This window comes from Orbicella franksi, chromosome 4 (assembly GCF_964199315.1).
Source record: "Orbicella franksi chromosome 4, jaOrbFran1.1, whole genome shotgun sequence".
In the NCBI taxonomy this organism is placed as follows: Eukaryota; Metazoa; Cnidaria; class Anthozoa; order Scleractinia; family Merulinidae; genus Orbicella; species Orbicella franksi.
Genome location: NC_138148.1, coordinates 29020051 through 29033985, shown reverse-complemented (window position 1 = coordinate 29033985; position 13935 = coordinate 29020051). Strand labels below are relative to the sequence as shown.

At 42.6% G+C, this 13935-nt stretch overlaps 1 protein-coding gene across 1 annotated transcript in view; it reads left to right on the top strand.

Moving 5' to 3' along the window:
- LOC145485093 (lysosomal-trafficking regulator-like) overlaps nucleotides 1-13935 on the top strand; it is a 61477-nt gene that overhangs the window by 18482 nt on the left and 29060 nt on the right. Inside the window, exons 19-35 of the mRNA XM_081463735.1 lie at nucleotides 523-774; nucleotides 1230-1403; nucleotides 2112-2396; nucleotides 2939-3146; nucleotides 3929-4745; nucleotides 5374-5584; nucleotides 6446-6532; nucleotides 7078-7163; nucleotides 8187-8429; nucleotides 8725-8817; nucleotides 9291-9376; nucleotides 9625-9760; nucleotides 10189-10567; nucleotides 10823-10885; nucleotides 11173-11307; nucleotides 12036-12200; nucleotides 12693-12766. Of these exons, the coding sequence (XP_081319861.1) occupies nucleotides 523-774; nucleotides 1230-1403; nucleotides 2112-2396; nucleotides 2939-3146; nucleotides 3929-4745; nucleotides 5374-5584; nucleotides 6446-6532; nucleotides 7078-7163; nucleotides 8187-8429; nucleotides 8725-8817; nucleotides 9291-9376; nucleotides 9625-9760; nucleotides 10189-10567; nucleotides 10823-10885; nucleotides 11173-11307; nucleotides 12036-12200; nucleotides 12693-12766 (3494 nt within the window). The remainder of the gene's footprint in view (nucleotides 1-522; nucleotides 775-1229; nucleotides 1404-2111; nucleotides 2397-2938; nucleotides 3147-3928; nucleotides 4746-5373; nucleotides 5585-6445; nucleotides 6533-7077; nucleotides 7164-8186; nucleotides 8430-8724; nucleotides 8818-9290; nucleotides 9377-9624; nucleotides 9761-10188; nucleotides 10568-10822; nucleotides 10886-11172; nucleotides 11308-12035; nucleotides 12201-12692; nucleotides 12767-13935) is intronic.

Sequence of the window (13935 nt, the reverse complement as noted above, 5' to 3'; positions counted from 1 at the left end):
TGGCTATGCACCTGCGTTTTAAATCTGTGGGCACTTGCTGACCGTCCTCTGCAGAAACAACAAGGTAAAAAAGTCCAGGTTCTGCGTATTTTGGAGAACTTGAGCTTGTACGGCCAATTTAAAGAATTTGAGCGTCCACGACTTATTTTCCAAATTTGCATTTGGGATTGAAAACCGGTATGGCGTAGTTAGCTTGAGCGCGTTTCCAGATCAATAAATGTACTGAACAGATCCAGGAAACTGAGAAATTCGAAGGTAAAATATACACTCAATTTTTACCAGAAGTAGTCGTCCTCGGCTTCGCTGTCTTCGTTGCTTAAGCTCCCTGATCACTGCTACGGTAGTGCCCGCTTAGCTGGAGAGTTGAAAATCGCAATGGTGAAAAGTGTCATTGATGTAGTTACGCACCGTTGAATGATCAGCAATTTTTTCAGGCTTGGCTCTGTTATTTATCTATTTATTCATGTTAGTTTTTTTTTGAGAGAGAGAGATGGTGTACATGTATGTTGATTAATATTTCAGAAACGCCTCGCTGCTGTGTATTCGCCTTCATTTCCTTTGATGTTCCATCAATATGCTGAACTGCTAACCAACGAGGATAGACCGGGAAGATCAGCATCCACTGCAGAACAGAAGCTGAGACAACGAGATCACGAACCAAGGGAAGTGGCCGCCAAGATCACGTCTGAGGTTGAACCTCGACGGCTGCACACTCTACTTGAATCAGCCCACGATGTCGGGGGAATTAGCGTATTTATTTACCTTTTCGCTAAGGTGGGTACATGGTAAAATGTATGTTTTTTCAGGCGAAAAGCACGATCTTTTGTTAAGTACGAACACGGAAGGGTACTCGACAACTTCCTGTGGCGAAATTGTTCACGCATGTCGTAATTTCATAATTGTGTAATTCACTGAGCACGTCAAAGGCCGAGCATTATAATCTGGTAAGCTTCCTTCGTTGCCAGTCGCTCAAGCTCTTATAACGTTACCTCTACACTTGTATTCGTGCATAGACTACAAAACTGGAACCTTGCAATCGGTGTCATTCTGTAAGGCAAACGTTAGTTCAGTATTGTGCTTGGCTATTAGCTTTACGCATTTAAAGATACCTCATACAAGTGTAATACTGCAGTTAATCCTTCTCACAGGTGCATTCAGCAGTACCTGTACTGATTCCTTTGTTGATGATTATGAGCTTTTGACCGTTCATATCTTGCTACTTTGTGCAGGTGGTCGAACAAACAAAAAACGAAAAAACACAAGCTGATACACTGTCCGTTGTCTTGTCGCTCCAGTACTCCTCTGCCTTTCATGCCCGAGCCATGGCTGAGGAGTCTGGGTTTGCATTGCTCAAGAGGATTCTGTTGTCACCAGAGTGCAGGATTGGTTACCATACTCTTAAGGTATGTACGTCATAAGGATGTTGGACTCCTAGTTGAGTTGAATGAATTGGTTCGAGCTCTAGCCGGGGACATTGTGTTGTGTTCCTGGGAAAGACACTTTATTCTTACAGTATCTCTCGTCACCCACGAGCATAAATGGGTACTAGCGAACTGTTTGGGCAACGTAATAAAATGGTGGGGAATATTTGCTTTGTGCTACCGTCCCGTCCGGATGAAGAAGCAATTCTCCTCGGCACTTCAGAAAAGCGTAGGCCCCGCCCTCACTACGATGGAGAAATTTTAAAACGCAGCTATATTTCCACGGTTAGACCTACTGTCCACACTAATCCGTCACGAAAACGGAGCTTTTCGAAAACGCTCTTCAAACCGGAGGGATTTGAAAACGTCGGCTTTGCGTTTAAGTGTTGACGGAAAACGTTTTAAAACGGAGCTTTTTGGAAAACGATTACGTCACGGCGATTGTGTGATCTCTGTTCGCGAGTTTTCCTCAAACACAAATCCAAAATTACCGGTGTCTGTCGCGTTTTCAAATTTTTCCTGCGTAGTGTGGACAGAAGACATTTGAAGCGTTTTCAGAGTGAAAACATCGTTTTCAATTTTCTCCGGCGCAGTGTGGATGGATCCGTTGTCCATTTGTTTGAATAGTTTAAGGACAAGGGCAGTGTATATTTGAAGATTTCTGCTCAAGCAACATTTTTCTCACTTCAGGTGTTGATGGAAGCTGCGTGCGATGGTGACGTATTCAAACCCACAAATCTTGCCGACGATCCCATCATGCTTAACATTGACTCCACCGCAGTGGTGCGCAATGTTGCCATTTTCCAGCATTTCCTGCTAAACTGGAAAATCTGGGAGAAAGCCAAACAAGGCGTGCTGGAAATGCTATTGGCTACCATAGATATCTTGGTGCACGGTAGTCACTGTTATTACACGTTCAATATCATTCAGTTCCAGAAAGCTCAGCTAGTTCAACAAATCCTGATTGGCTGTCAAGTGAGTTTATTTATAGTTAATAGGGGGGAATGGTTTTGAAACCCGGTAAACATCAAAGGAGTAATAAAAAATGCTAAGATTTATGCTGGAAGGTGCACGATCTTTTGTTTGGCGCTCATGCACTATGCGTAAATTATGTAACGGAAACGTTAATGGTTAGTTCCTCAGGCAGTAGTAAACAACAATTGTGTGTGTGTGTTTTTTGTTTGTTTGTTTGTTTGTTTGTTTGTTTTTTTTGCACGGTCGTGGCCAAAAATGCGAACAGAAACACAAAGAACTTTCGACAACCACAACAACATCTTTATTTTTCTCAATACAAATATAAATATTACAACATTATTTTTTTAATATATGTAGTATGTTTCAGAGAAGGTAACTGCTGTGATCTTGTTTTAATGAAACTGGAGGCTAAATGAAGCGTTAAGTTTTCGCTAGCCAAGTTATTGGTGAGATGATCTAGCTGTTAGAGAAGATCGATGCTGTACATAAGCTGGAATAATGACGTGACTGCGCTGAGAATCGTTGCGTTCTTTTTTCTTCAGGAGCGCCAGAGTGAAGGGTGTAAGGAGATTCCCCGAGTAATCAGTTCTTTGTACGTGAACATTATTCAGAACATAATGGGGAATCCCCCTGACCTAACAGTGCTGAAGGCCGTGTGTGAATTCCTTATTGCTGTTCACCCTACTGATGACATCACAAGGCTGCATGCACCGAGCAGATGCTATCTTAGGGAGCACTCACTTGACTTTGGTATGTAAGCTAGATGCATGTAGTTATGGTGCAAGGCCTCGTTCGCGCTAGCGACATAACAACGACATAATGGCTTACGTCGGTAATATCAACATCGGCATTAAGAGATAAGGAAAAGATCATTCAGTCTTTTTTTCCTGGTGTCGTCATATTCCTGCTGTTTTGTTGCTATAATTACGTTATTTTGTCAGGATGTTCACACTGCAAACATAACGACATAAGGTCCTTCTGTTGTTTTGTTTACGTTATTACGTCGTTATGTCGCTAGTGTGAACTAGACTTAAGCGTGGTTCTCTATTCAGGCCCTCTCATTTCCCCACCTTTGAGAATACCGAGGTGAAGAAAGACTCAGGTCAAGACAGCTGCCAAGGTGGTATTCTGCATTGGGTTGGCAGGTCGTAGCTCCATATTGGTGGCTTGTTCTATACTTAAAGGTGTTAAAATAGCTGAGATTTTGTCTTTGCTTTACGTTTGCAACTGGTTAACATGCGATCATGTCTCCCCTTGTGCCCTAACCTGAAATTATCATCAGAAACTGTAACAACGGCGTTCCGCTAGACGAAGTATCGGTTCCGTTTTACACGTTCTGCGTCTTCCCAATTACGACTAAACATTTTTTTCCCTAGCCATTGATTCTTCTCACCGTTAAACAACGGTCGATAAACAGAAAAAAAATAAACAATTGAAAGAGGGAAAAAAATTATCACAACTGATATTATTGGTTGCAACCTCAGCAGAGTTGTTTTCTAATTATCAAGTTTATCTTTCTTTCAATTGTACAGTTCAAGTCTCCAACCGTTCATCTCCCATGGTAAGACGTGTCATTCCATCTCCTCGCACCGCCCCGGTCCGTTCGATTCACTCCACCAATCCCTTTCAGTTCACCGGCCCAACGAAGAGCGCATCAAAAAACGTACTGAGCCGCTCACTTAGTTTTGAGTCACTGGCAAACAAAGATCTGTCGAAGACACGTATGAACGTAGTTGGCGACATTCAGAATGTCCTGAAACAGGGACATCTTACAAGGACATCGTCGCTCAGTGTCACCGAGCTTAGCAGATCATTTTCAACAGGATTAGATCCAAGTTTACAACAGTATGGTAAATTTCTTGAGAAGAGAAAGGTAGCGACAGAAGAAAGAGATGTGTTCCAGTCGAGTGGCTCTACAGAGGCGACTTGTGGAAGCCAGGAGTCCTTGGCAAAAGAGGCGTTTGCTGTGCCAGGCGGAGACAGAAATCTCACTGTCACCATTCCACCGCGCAGAGGAAGTGAAGGACTGAGCAGCAGTGCTCTTGTGTTGCACGAGAGCCACGTCTTGGATCCTGACTCCAGGAACTCCCCTTCCCCCGTACGGAGTCCTGGGACCCCCCTGGGCATGTCGTATCCAGGGGTGCGCAGTATCCCGGGCAGCAAACCAGTGGTGATCAGAAGGTACGAGTCCACGCCCAGTAGAGAGGGACAATCCAGTGTTGATCTTATGGAGTACGACTTCATCAGCGAATCAGATTTCAGCTCTATGCGCAGCAGTGTGGCTAATCCCAGTTCCACTGATGATTATTTGGTGGTGGAAGGATTTCCTGGGATCCAGTCAAGTACAGTGTAAGTGCAGCCAGAGTTCCCTTTGTATACGTTCTTTGTACACTAACAGATGCAAAAATGTCACACTCCCGCAATGCCTCTCTCTACCCAGGTGTATAAATGGGTACCGGCGAATTTAATGCTAGGGGTAACCCTGAGATGGACTACAATCCCATCCATGGGGGAGTAGAAATACTCCCGATGGACCACTTAGCTCATATACAGACGGGACCAGCCAGAAGAGACACAGTCTTTTGTTGTAAACATATTTCCATCTGGAACGAGAAAGGCGTCTTAAAATCGAGCCGAAAAATTTGTTATCGAAAACAAGGCGCCTCAGAAAGCCATGTCTTGTTCTCAGGTTGTTACGTGCTCAAGGAAAGTCCTGACCTCGTAAGAACGCCTTCCTGTAATAACTTTTGCGTCCTGAATCTCTGAAAGATTTCTTTGTCCCCGGAAATGATTTGACTGAGCACGCTATGAGTTTTCTTTTCTTTTTTTTTTTTCTTTTAATTGTTTTTCTTTCTTTTTATTATTTCTTATTCTTAAAAGACATTTTGGACGCAATATGTTAACAGTAAGTGGGAAAAAGAAGAAATTCCTAAGGGCGATTTTTTAAAAATCAGTTTGTTGCATTATCCACTTGTAGGACATATTGTCCGACTCGTTCAGACAGCTACACACAAGGTGTCGATGCCATGATTAAACTGAGGCTAGGACTCATGAAACTACTGGAAATGAAACTGTTTAATCTGCCATCTGAGCACGTACCGGCGGTGATTGGAGAAGTGCTCAAGGCAGAGTACATGTTAGTGTGGGCCTACCATGATGCAGATAATGTCAGGGAGTTTGCCATCAGAGTAAGTCGTATTCCTTGACACTGTGACAGCGTCCACACTGCGCCGGAGAAATTTGAAAAGGCAGCTTTATTTCTACGGTTAGGCCTACCGTCCACACTAGTCCTTCGCGGAAACGGAGCTTTTCGGAAACGTTCTTCAAACCGGAGGAATTTGAAAACGCCGGGTTTTCATTTTCGTCTGGACGGAAAACATTTTGACAATGGAGGTTTCCGAAAACGATGGCGTTATGATAATTGTGTGATTTCCCTGACCGAGTTTTCGTCAAACAAAAATCCAAAATGGCCGGTGGTTGTTGCGTTTTTAAATCTTCCCTGCGTAGTGTGGACGGAAAACATTCGGTGCGTTTTTAGAGTGAAACCTCTGGTTTCAGATCCCTGCGGTTTCAAATTCCTCCGGCGTAGTGTGGATGAGGCAGGTATTTCACAAACGTACCTACAGAAGGTACTTTCACACTAAGTCAGTAAGTTAAAAGCGAGCATCGCCACATCACTTCCATCGCTTGTATTTGAAAGGTCACTCAGTAGGGCGTGATTTACGGACTAAGAATCAGGATCACCTTGTACAGCAAAATCAACATTGCTAAGTGAAAAATGCTGTTCGATTCCCAGACTAGGGTTTCATTCACAGACGAAACAGCCTTACGTTCAATGCATTTCATTTGAATGGTTACACACACTCGATAGTTTGGAAGTTAGAGGGTTAATGGTGACTTGAGACCTGTTCGTTTGTATGCAACAGCAGAATAATCGTTTAAGTCGTAACCCTTATACCATTGCTAATTCCGTTTAACAGTTAACACCGTGATGTAATTGGTCACTTCATTTACGTGTAGTCTTCAACTTTGGACATGGATTCTTTCAGATTCTGTTCCAGTATCTACAGAAAGCAGAACCCAAGCGCTGTGAGCAGTTCCTTAGGATCCATGGTTTCCATTTGTTGGCCAACCAGGTACATGTACGACAGTAGATGATTGAAAGATACTGCGTTGGTGTTCATTGTTTTCAATACTCGTTGCTTTTTTTAGGCATTTTGGCCTGATAATTTTTCACTCGCACTATTCTCATAAACATATCCAACAAAATGTAAAGAGGCGTACCAACGTGGCACATGGCCAAGAGGCTTGTTTTGCCTGGTGTTATGGAACTTGCTGCAATGCTATGTGCACTAGTTACTTCCCTCACAGGTGTAATAGGTCACGGGTTCAACTGGGGACTGGTATATACAAGAGTGATTAAAATTCAATTTCTCCTTTGAACATCATAACGTTGCCAAGAGGACAAGTTGCAAGGATTTAGGAACTCATGAACTAATCATTTTGAGGAATGAGAGTTCAAGCTGAGAACTGAAAGTATGACATCGTGTATTTGTCTATTTTCAAACAGAGGGGTTGATAAGGGACGGACGGACGGACTGACTGACTGACTGACTGACTGACTGACTGACTAACGGACTGACTGATTATTACTGACGTGCATTTCTCATCTTCTTTGTAGCTATATGATCATGCTGTGACAAAGCTGTTGATTGAGGGCTGCTTGTCATTGCTTGTGGATAGACAGGTTGACTTGAAAAAAGACTAGTAAGTAAATAACACTTTCAAATTTGCTACGCTAAAGCAAAGCTCGTCATTTGTTACTAAATGAAGGCAAAGTACCAAGAACTGTATTTTGATCAAAGCATGTCCGGTGGTGACCTTTCGGTAAGTGGGGTTGGACCGGGAATCGAAAGGTCTCGGTTTAAGCCTTGCGCGGTTTCGTTGTGTCGTGTTCCTGGGTGTGGTATTTCACTCTCACAATATCTCCACCCAGGGGTTTAAACAGGACATCTGAATTGTGAGAGAACCGGACAAAATATACTGGTGAATATTACCATGAAACGCTTCCCATCCAAGGAGAACTGCAGTACTCGTAACATCCTCGTGCTCAAAAAAACCGAAGAAAACTGGCAACTTTTTTGTACACACTTACCATTGTTAATAGCTGGTTTTCACACGATGTCACTAAAACTCGAACTACAAAACTATTGATCTTCCTGAGATGTTACTTTAATGAGGTATAAGAGCAGCTGAAAACTAATATTCATACAAATTTTCGCTCCGAATGGGTTCTTGGTTTTGTGATACACTACGCTTGAATTTTTAGGCTTTTGCGTGACGCGGCATTTACATGACGGCCTAGAGAGCTGTCATGATGGTTAAAAAAGTGACTTATTTCGGGGAACTTGGCTATCTGAACAGTTCATGTCTTAGAAAAAGTATTATTTTAATGTTTTAAAGTTCCTCGAGGGATAAATTCACGCTTTTGTAGCAAAACTCAGTGACAGGTGTTTCTGTTGGTTTCCGGTCGCCATGTTGGTGCCCATACGGATGGGCACCAGCATGGCGTCTCCATACAAATCTCTATAAATTTGGGTAAAAAATTTCTCCGCGTATCTCGCATAAGAAAAATTGCTGTGACCAGAATTTTGGCGAAAGTCTTTGCATATTTACCTTCTTTCATTTCCCAGATTCTGGACTTTATCTATTGACCGGTTTTGATTTTTATTTTGATCTATTTTGAATTATGTGACACTGAAAATCAGCAATACTTTGGTCCATCCATAGTGATTACTCAAGTGCAGATGACAGAGACCTCGCGTCATCAGTTCGACCCATGGGCGTGGTCCCTTTGTTAGCCTTGTTAGAGAACAGCTTGTTGAAGCCGTCGTTGTTTCATCTTCTGATTCAGCACCTGTGCCAGTTATTTATCAAAGTGGATGACCTGTGCCTTCAAGCTGTTGATCACGGGCTGCTTGAAACACTGTGTAATGTGATCTACGGTCTTTGCACTCTGCAACACAAACAAAGGTAGATTCTTCATGTTTGTGTTACCGCTAGTGTCTGTAATGTCGTCGAGGACTAAGCGAACCAAAATTTTTATGTAATCAGTTTTAATTCAGAATGTCCCTTACATAAATGATATACCTTCGTATACATTGCGAACCCATACCAAACATTTCCTCCTTGTCAACTATATTTAAAACTTTTGTATTTGGGACTGTTTTTTAGTCAGTGTAGGCTTCAGAATGCTTTGTGGCCGTTTTCATCTCTTGGTTAAGTTATCTTGTACATGCATGTATAAAACGGATTTTTTTTCTTTCAGATTAGCAAATGGCTCGTTCGACGTAGTTAGCGTTGACGCAATAATGGGAGATTTACAGCAATTCATAGTTTGCATTGTGAGGAAAGCATGCAGGTAAAGCTAATTTATAACAGTCCTACGGGTTTCCTGCCCCAGTAAGATTGTTAAGCGACAGTAAAAAAAAAAAAAGAAAAGGAAATTGGCAATTGTACTATGCAATGTTTCTATGCTGACAGCCCCAAAACGGCTGGTCGTAACGTGGTATGCTTGATAAAAAATTGGTTGATTAAATTATAGATTGATTACATGGAAATATTTTCTTCAGTTTAGTTTGAATTATAATTTCACACGCGTTGGTCATTTCTATCAATGTGGCAGCCAAACGTTTAAGGATAGAAAATTAGGCTAGAGAACTAGTAGTATGCTTCCAAAAATATTGTTTAATAATTACGATTTCTTCAGCTTGAAAAACTATTATTTTCTTTCTTATTCCGCGAAACCGCAAAGACCTCGGAGTGTGCAGAAAGTGATTATAGAGGTGTCAACCATTTTGTTTTGTACTGAGTTTAATATTCTTCTCAATGCAGTACAAACGGCAACCTGTATTTTCAAATGTTTGAGGATCTGTTAATTGCTTTGGAGAATTTAGAAGAACAGGATCACAAGAAGAGAGGTGAGCTAACATTTGTGGCAGCGAAACTAAGCAATAATTTGGGAACTAAATATAGCCGCAATTTCTGTATGGTCCTCTATTTTGCTCAGAAAAGTTTCAATACAGTCAAAATCAAGCCTGGCATTTACGTACTTTGACGACTGTATTTGCAGTACCAGCGTACTAGGCCCTACATCATTTACCGGTTCAAGATGTTTTCCTTCGTTTTGTGCCTTTCTCTGTTAATTTTGTTGTTTTTCTCGCCGTAGATCACGACCCTTCCACATCCTACTGTGCTCGTTACTTTCGTCTGTTTGCTGTTCAAGTTGCACTGCATTTCTTCCAAGAAGTTAGCAAAGGGGAAGGATCAATGGGAGGGAAAAAGACCAAACCATCCGGATTGAGGTGAGTAGAGGTAGCTTTAATTTGTGCTTGAGATGAAATCAGTGTTAATTTACTGTGCGGTTTTGTGTTTTTCACCCAACAAGCAAGATGAAACGAAGTACCCAATGATTCGTCCCCTCAGTTGTAAAAATTATTAGTCTGTGAACAGGCTGCGGCTGGGAGGGTTTGACCGGCGGCTGGAGGGGCCGAGAAGGAACTGACTGGGAGTGAAGTGGCCGGGGGGGGGGGGAACCCCTTTCTTCCCGCTTTCTCTTTGCCCCGCCCTCGACTAGAGAGCCTGTTCACAGGCTGAGACATTATAGGAAAAGATAAATTACCGCCGTTTTCTGACTTTGCCACATAGTTTAAAAAAAGACCAAGGGGCTAAGTCATTGAAAATTATTTTACGAGACTTACGAAACGTAAAAAAACACTTTGTTTACCTGCAGATTACCCTTCCGTGGTCCTGAGCATAACACGGACCCCGTCCCAGCCTTCACTCCCGTCTCGTCCTGGGTCAATCTTGACCGGGATCAGTTCAAATCGTGCCTGGACCCTAGCCAGTTGAAGAAGTCGCCAACAAGTGCAAATTCCAATGAGCAGACGCGGCGTTTTCAGATCACCTGCCAGCTCGCTGTCAACTCTATCGTTTATTGTAAGACGTTCTTTCTTCCCGAGGACTTTGTTGCATTTCATTTTCCATTTATCGACATGGATGTCCATGAATCACTGCGGCCTGGAATGGTACGAGTCACTGGAGCAGCCATTGAAAAGGAGTTTGCGCAGTTTGCGTTTAGTTTACTGCTTGAAATTCTTGACGCTTGTTTGGTGAGTGATTCTTACACTTGCATGTCTACAAAACCCAACTTTCTTTTATAGACTGTTACTCGAAGGCTTACAGTAAGTCATGTAGTCAGTGATTTGGCTGAGTCTTGTGCTCTAGAATTGGCTGACCAGCAGTTTTTGACAGGTAGGCTGCTAGGTAACGTTTTCACGACAGTGCGAGTTTTTCTCAGTCGAGAACTTTTGGCTGAACAACGGTGTAAACGAGACGCATGTTAATGATTTTGTTTTTTTGCGTAGGATGGAAGGAAGCGAGAAATTTACAAACTTTTCATCGTGTCCAAGGATTCTTTAAAAGCGCAGGTAAGCGGCAGTTTAGGATGGTACCTCAACCAATGTTTTCAACAAATACTCACAGGTTGTCTTTTTTTCTCTTTCTGTTTCCTGATAAGTCAGTCGTCAGTCTGTTCTGTCTTTTTGTTCTTCACAAAGTATGATTAATAAGATTTTATTACGTAGCTGATTACTTGAGGTTCTAACAAGATGACGATGATGTCGATAGGTACACTACTTAACACAAACGAAAAAGTGAACGCTTTTCAAATTTATAGTAATTTATAGTTTTTTGGGATTGGTTGGCCTGGGTCTAGGTTGGCAAGTTACTGGTGTTCCTGTTGAATCCAAACCGGGACCTGGATCTCTCGTGTTTCGCGCTGAATCTTGTTCATCATCCACGCGCTAAAAAGATCATAGAAACAATCCTGACTAGCAGTGGTGGACCAAAGGTAATGCAAGCAAGTGACACGACAGGCTATAAAACTAAGTAATAATTTACCTCAGAGTACAAATTCACACCGCAAAGTCACGCAACAAGGTAATGCAGCAAAGTAAGGCAGGCAGGCAGGCAGGCAGGCAGGTAGTAATAATTAACGCGACAAAGCTACGTAATAAGTAACGCAAAGGGTAACGCAACATCTCCCCTGCCAGAGCGATCGAACTCACACTTCTCGATCCGGAAACCCTAGCACTAACCATTAGGATACTGTGTCTCCTCATCGTGCCTCACTCCTGTACAAAAGTACAGATCACTAGAATTGGAAAACTCGTTTCAAATGTTGTCGCTGCTCTCTGTAAACGACCTAGGAAATACCCAGGTCAGGAATACATTTACTCTGAAGCTCTGGCATTGTAGCTGATAAATAGACCCTGCCTCGTCGCATATCCTTGACAAATAAAACGGCCATATTCTCGTCAACAGACTCTACACTACCTTACCAGGACGAAAGAGGCGACGGCCGATAGGCTTGGTTTAATGATATGAATTTTGTGGGATACCGCGAAAATGCCCTTTCCCTGTTCTAATATGATCATCTTCTTGAATCCTACCCATAAACTAACGGGGAATCAGCTTGGGCGTTCAGTTCTCCTGTAATCCACTAGATTAGTGGTACACAACACCACATAACAGCATTCTTCCAATGTGCTTTCTATACGTATTTTTTGTTTTCCTCAGTTGCGTGAACGTACAGCAGTGTATCTGTTGAAAATTCTTGCTCATCCTGGACTCACTCAGGAGCAGAGGGCAACATGTGACAAGTTCAAAGCCATGATGTTGTCTCTTAACCTACAGTCCATGCGCTTGAACGCCGGCGATAGCAAAATCACTAATGACGAGGAGGTCAGTGCCCCGGCTATTGCGTTAATTTGAAAGTCACAAGTGCCTGTTCTCGTTACTCCCGCTACAGCTTGCCAATCGTTTCAGTCGGACGAAAAACTGCTGCTTTTGGAGAATTTTTCCAATCAAAGAATATCGCTAAAACTTGGAAATTATTCAATTTATATCCGAAGAGACGAAAACCGGCGCTAGCCTTTGCAACCTCGTTACAAAGGCTTTGTGCCCGTATAGCATTATGGGCACCCAGCTTTTCCCGGGCGACACTTAGGCATGATTCTGTAATGAATCCAATTGACCTGATGTGGAATCCTCACCTTGCTTGGCAGTTACGGGAAGAAAACCCCGGGTTAGCGACTTCTGGAGAAGTCACTTTTCTATTATATTGCCGTTGTCGTAAATTTGAAACGTTGATGCCGTGTGCGGGTAAAACACGCAGAAACGAGACATGATTTAATGTACATACATGCCGCTGAAGTTAGTAGTTTTGAATCGTAGATGCAGTTGTGGGACTCGGCAGACAAAGCCGGAATGATGCAATGGCAGAAGCAGAGATCTGATGCTTACAGAAGGTAACGTGTTACTCCATCTTCATACTCAACCATGAACGTAATAAAGGCTGTGAAGCAAATACCAAGTTTAAAATTTCACGCTGTCGTTGGTACGAGGGTAAATCAATCAGTCGGACTTTAACCCTTTGAACCCCAATTACGTATATATGCGTAATTAATGGTCGTGCTCTTTGTACCACTTGTGACGTCATCAATTTAAATGTCATCAGATATTCTTGATAACCAGATAGTAGTACTAGGCTAGGCCTTTCCGTACAATGGTCAGGTTTAGATATCTACGACATTCTGACGTCGCAAATCGAAAAACGTTATCAGTTTTGGTGCAAAAACGGTTGTAAAATGGTCAACTATGCCTATGATTGATCAAGGTCCATTTCTAGGCTTCGCCCGTAATTAACATCCAACTTTTCACGGCAACCGGGAGGCGCGGTGGCCTCATGGTTAGTGCGCTCGTCTCTGGATCGAGCGGTCCGGGTTCGAGCCCTGGCCGGGGACATTCTGTTGAGTTCTTGGGCAAGACACTTTACTCTCACAGTGCCTCTCTCCATCCAGGTGTATAAATGGGTACCGGCGAACTTAATGCTGGGTGTAACCCTGCGATTGACTAGCATCCCATCCAGGGGGGAGTAGAAATACTCCTAGTCGCTTCATGCTACAGAAACCGGGATAAGCTCCGGCCTGATGGGCCACTTGGCTCGCATACAGACTTTACCTTTTCACGGCAACCAGAAAGAACATGCAACGCAAAAGGTAGCCATTAGTCCAAATTTTGGCCTATGCGCATGCCCGGAATTGAAATATTGTTCAATTTTGTACGTAATCCTCGAAAAATCTCCCCTTTTGGTAAAAAAAAAAAGCTTTCTTAGCAAAACTTAGGCTTATTTAGCGTCATGGCAGCCAAAAAATCTGACATAAATGGTTAAAAACTGTATTTTTTTTGGCGAAAATTTGGTATTCAAATAACTTGCAGCAGTTGAAAAGTGCAGGCAAACGTGTACCTCACCAATAAAAAACCGAGGGCAGCAGGCAACTAGCGATATTTAGAAGCCCAGAAAATCTGTAGTGATGCAATTTAAGCGATGGGAAACATGTATTCAGCAGCAAGGCGTTAAAGACTGGGCAAGCCCAATCAAGATTGCAGTACTTTTGGGTGACAGTTTTTTTTTTTA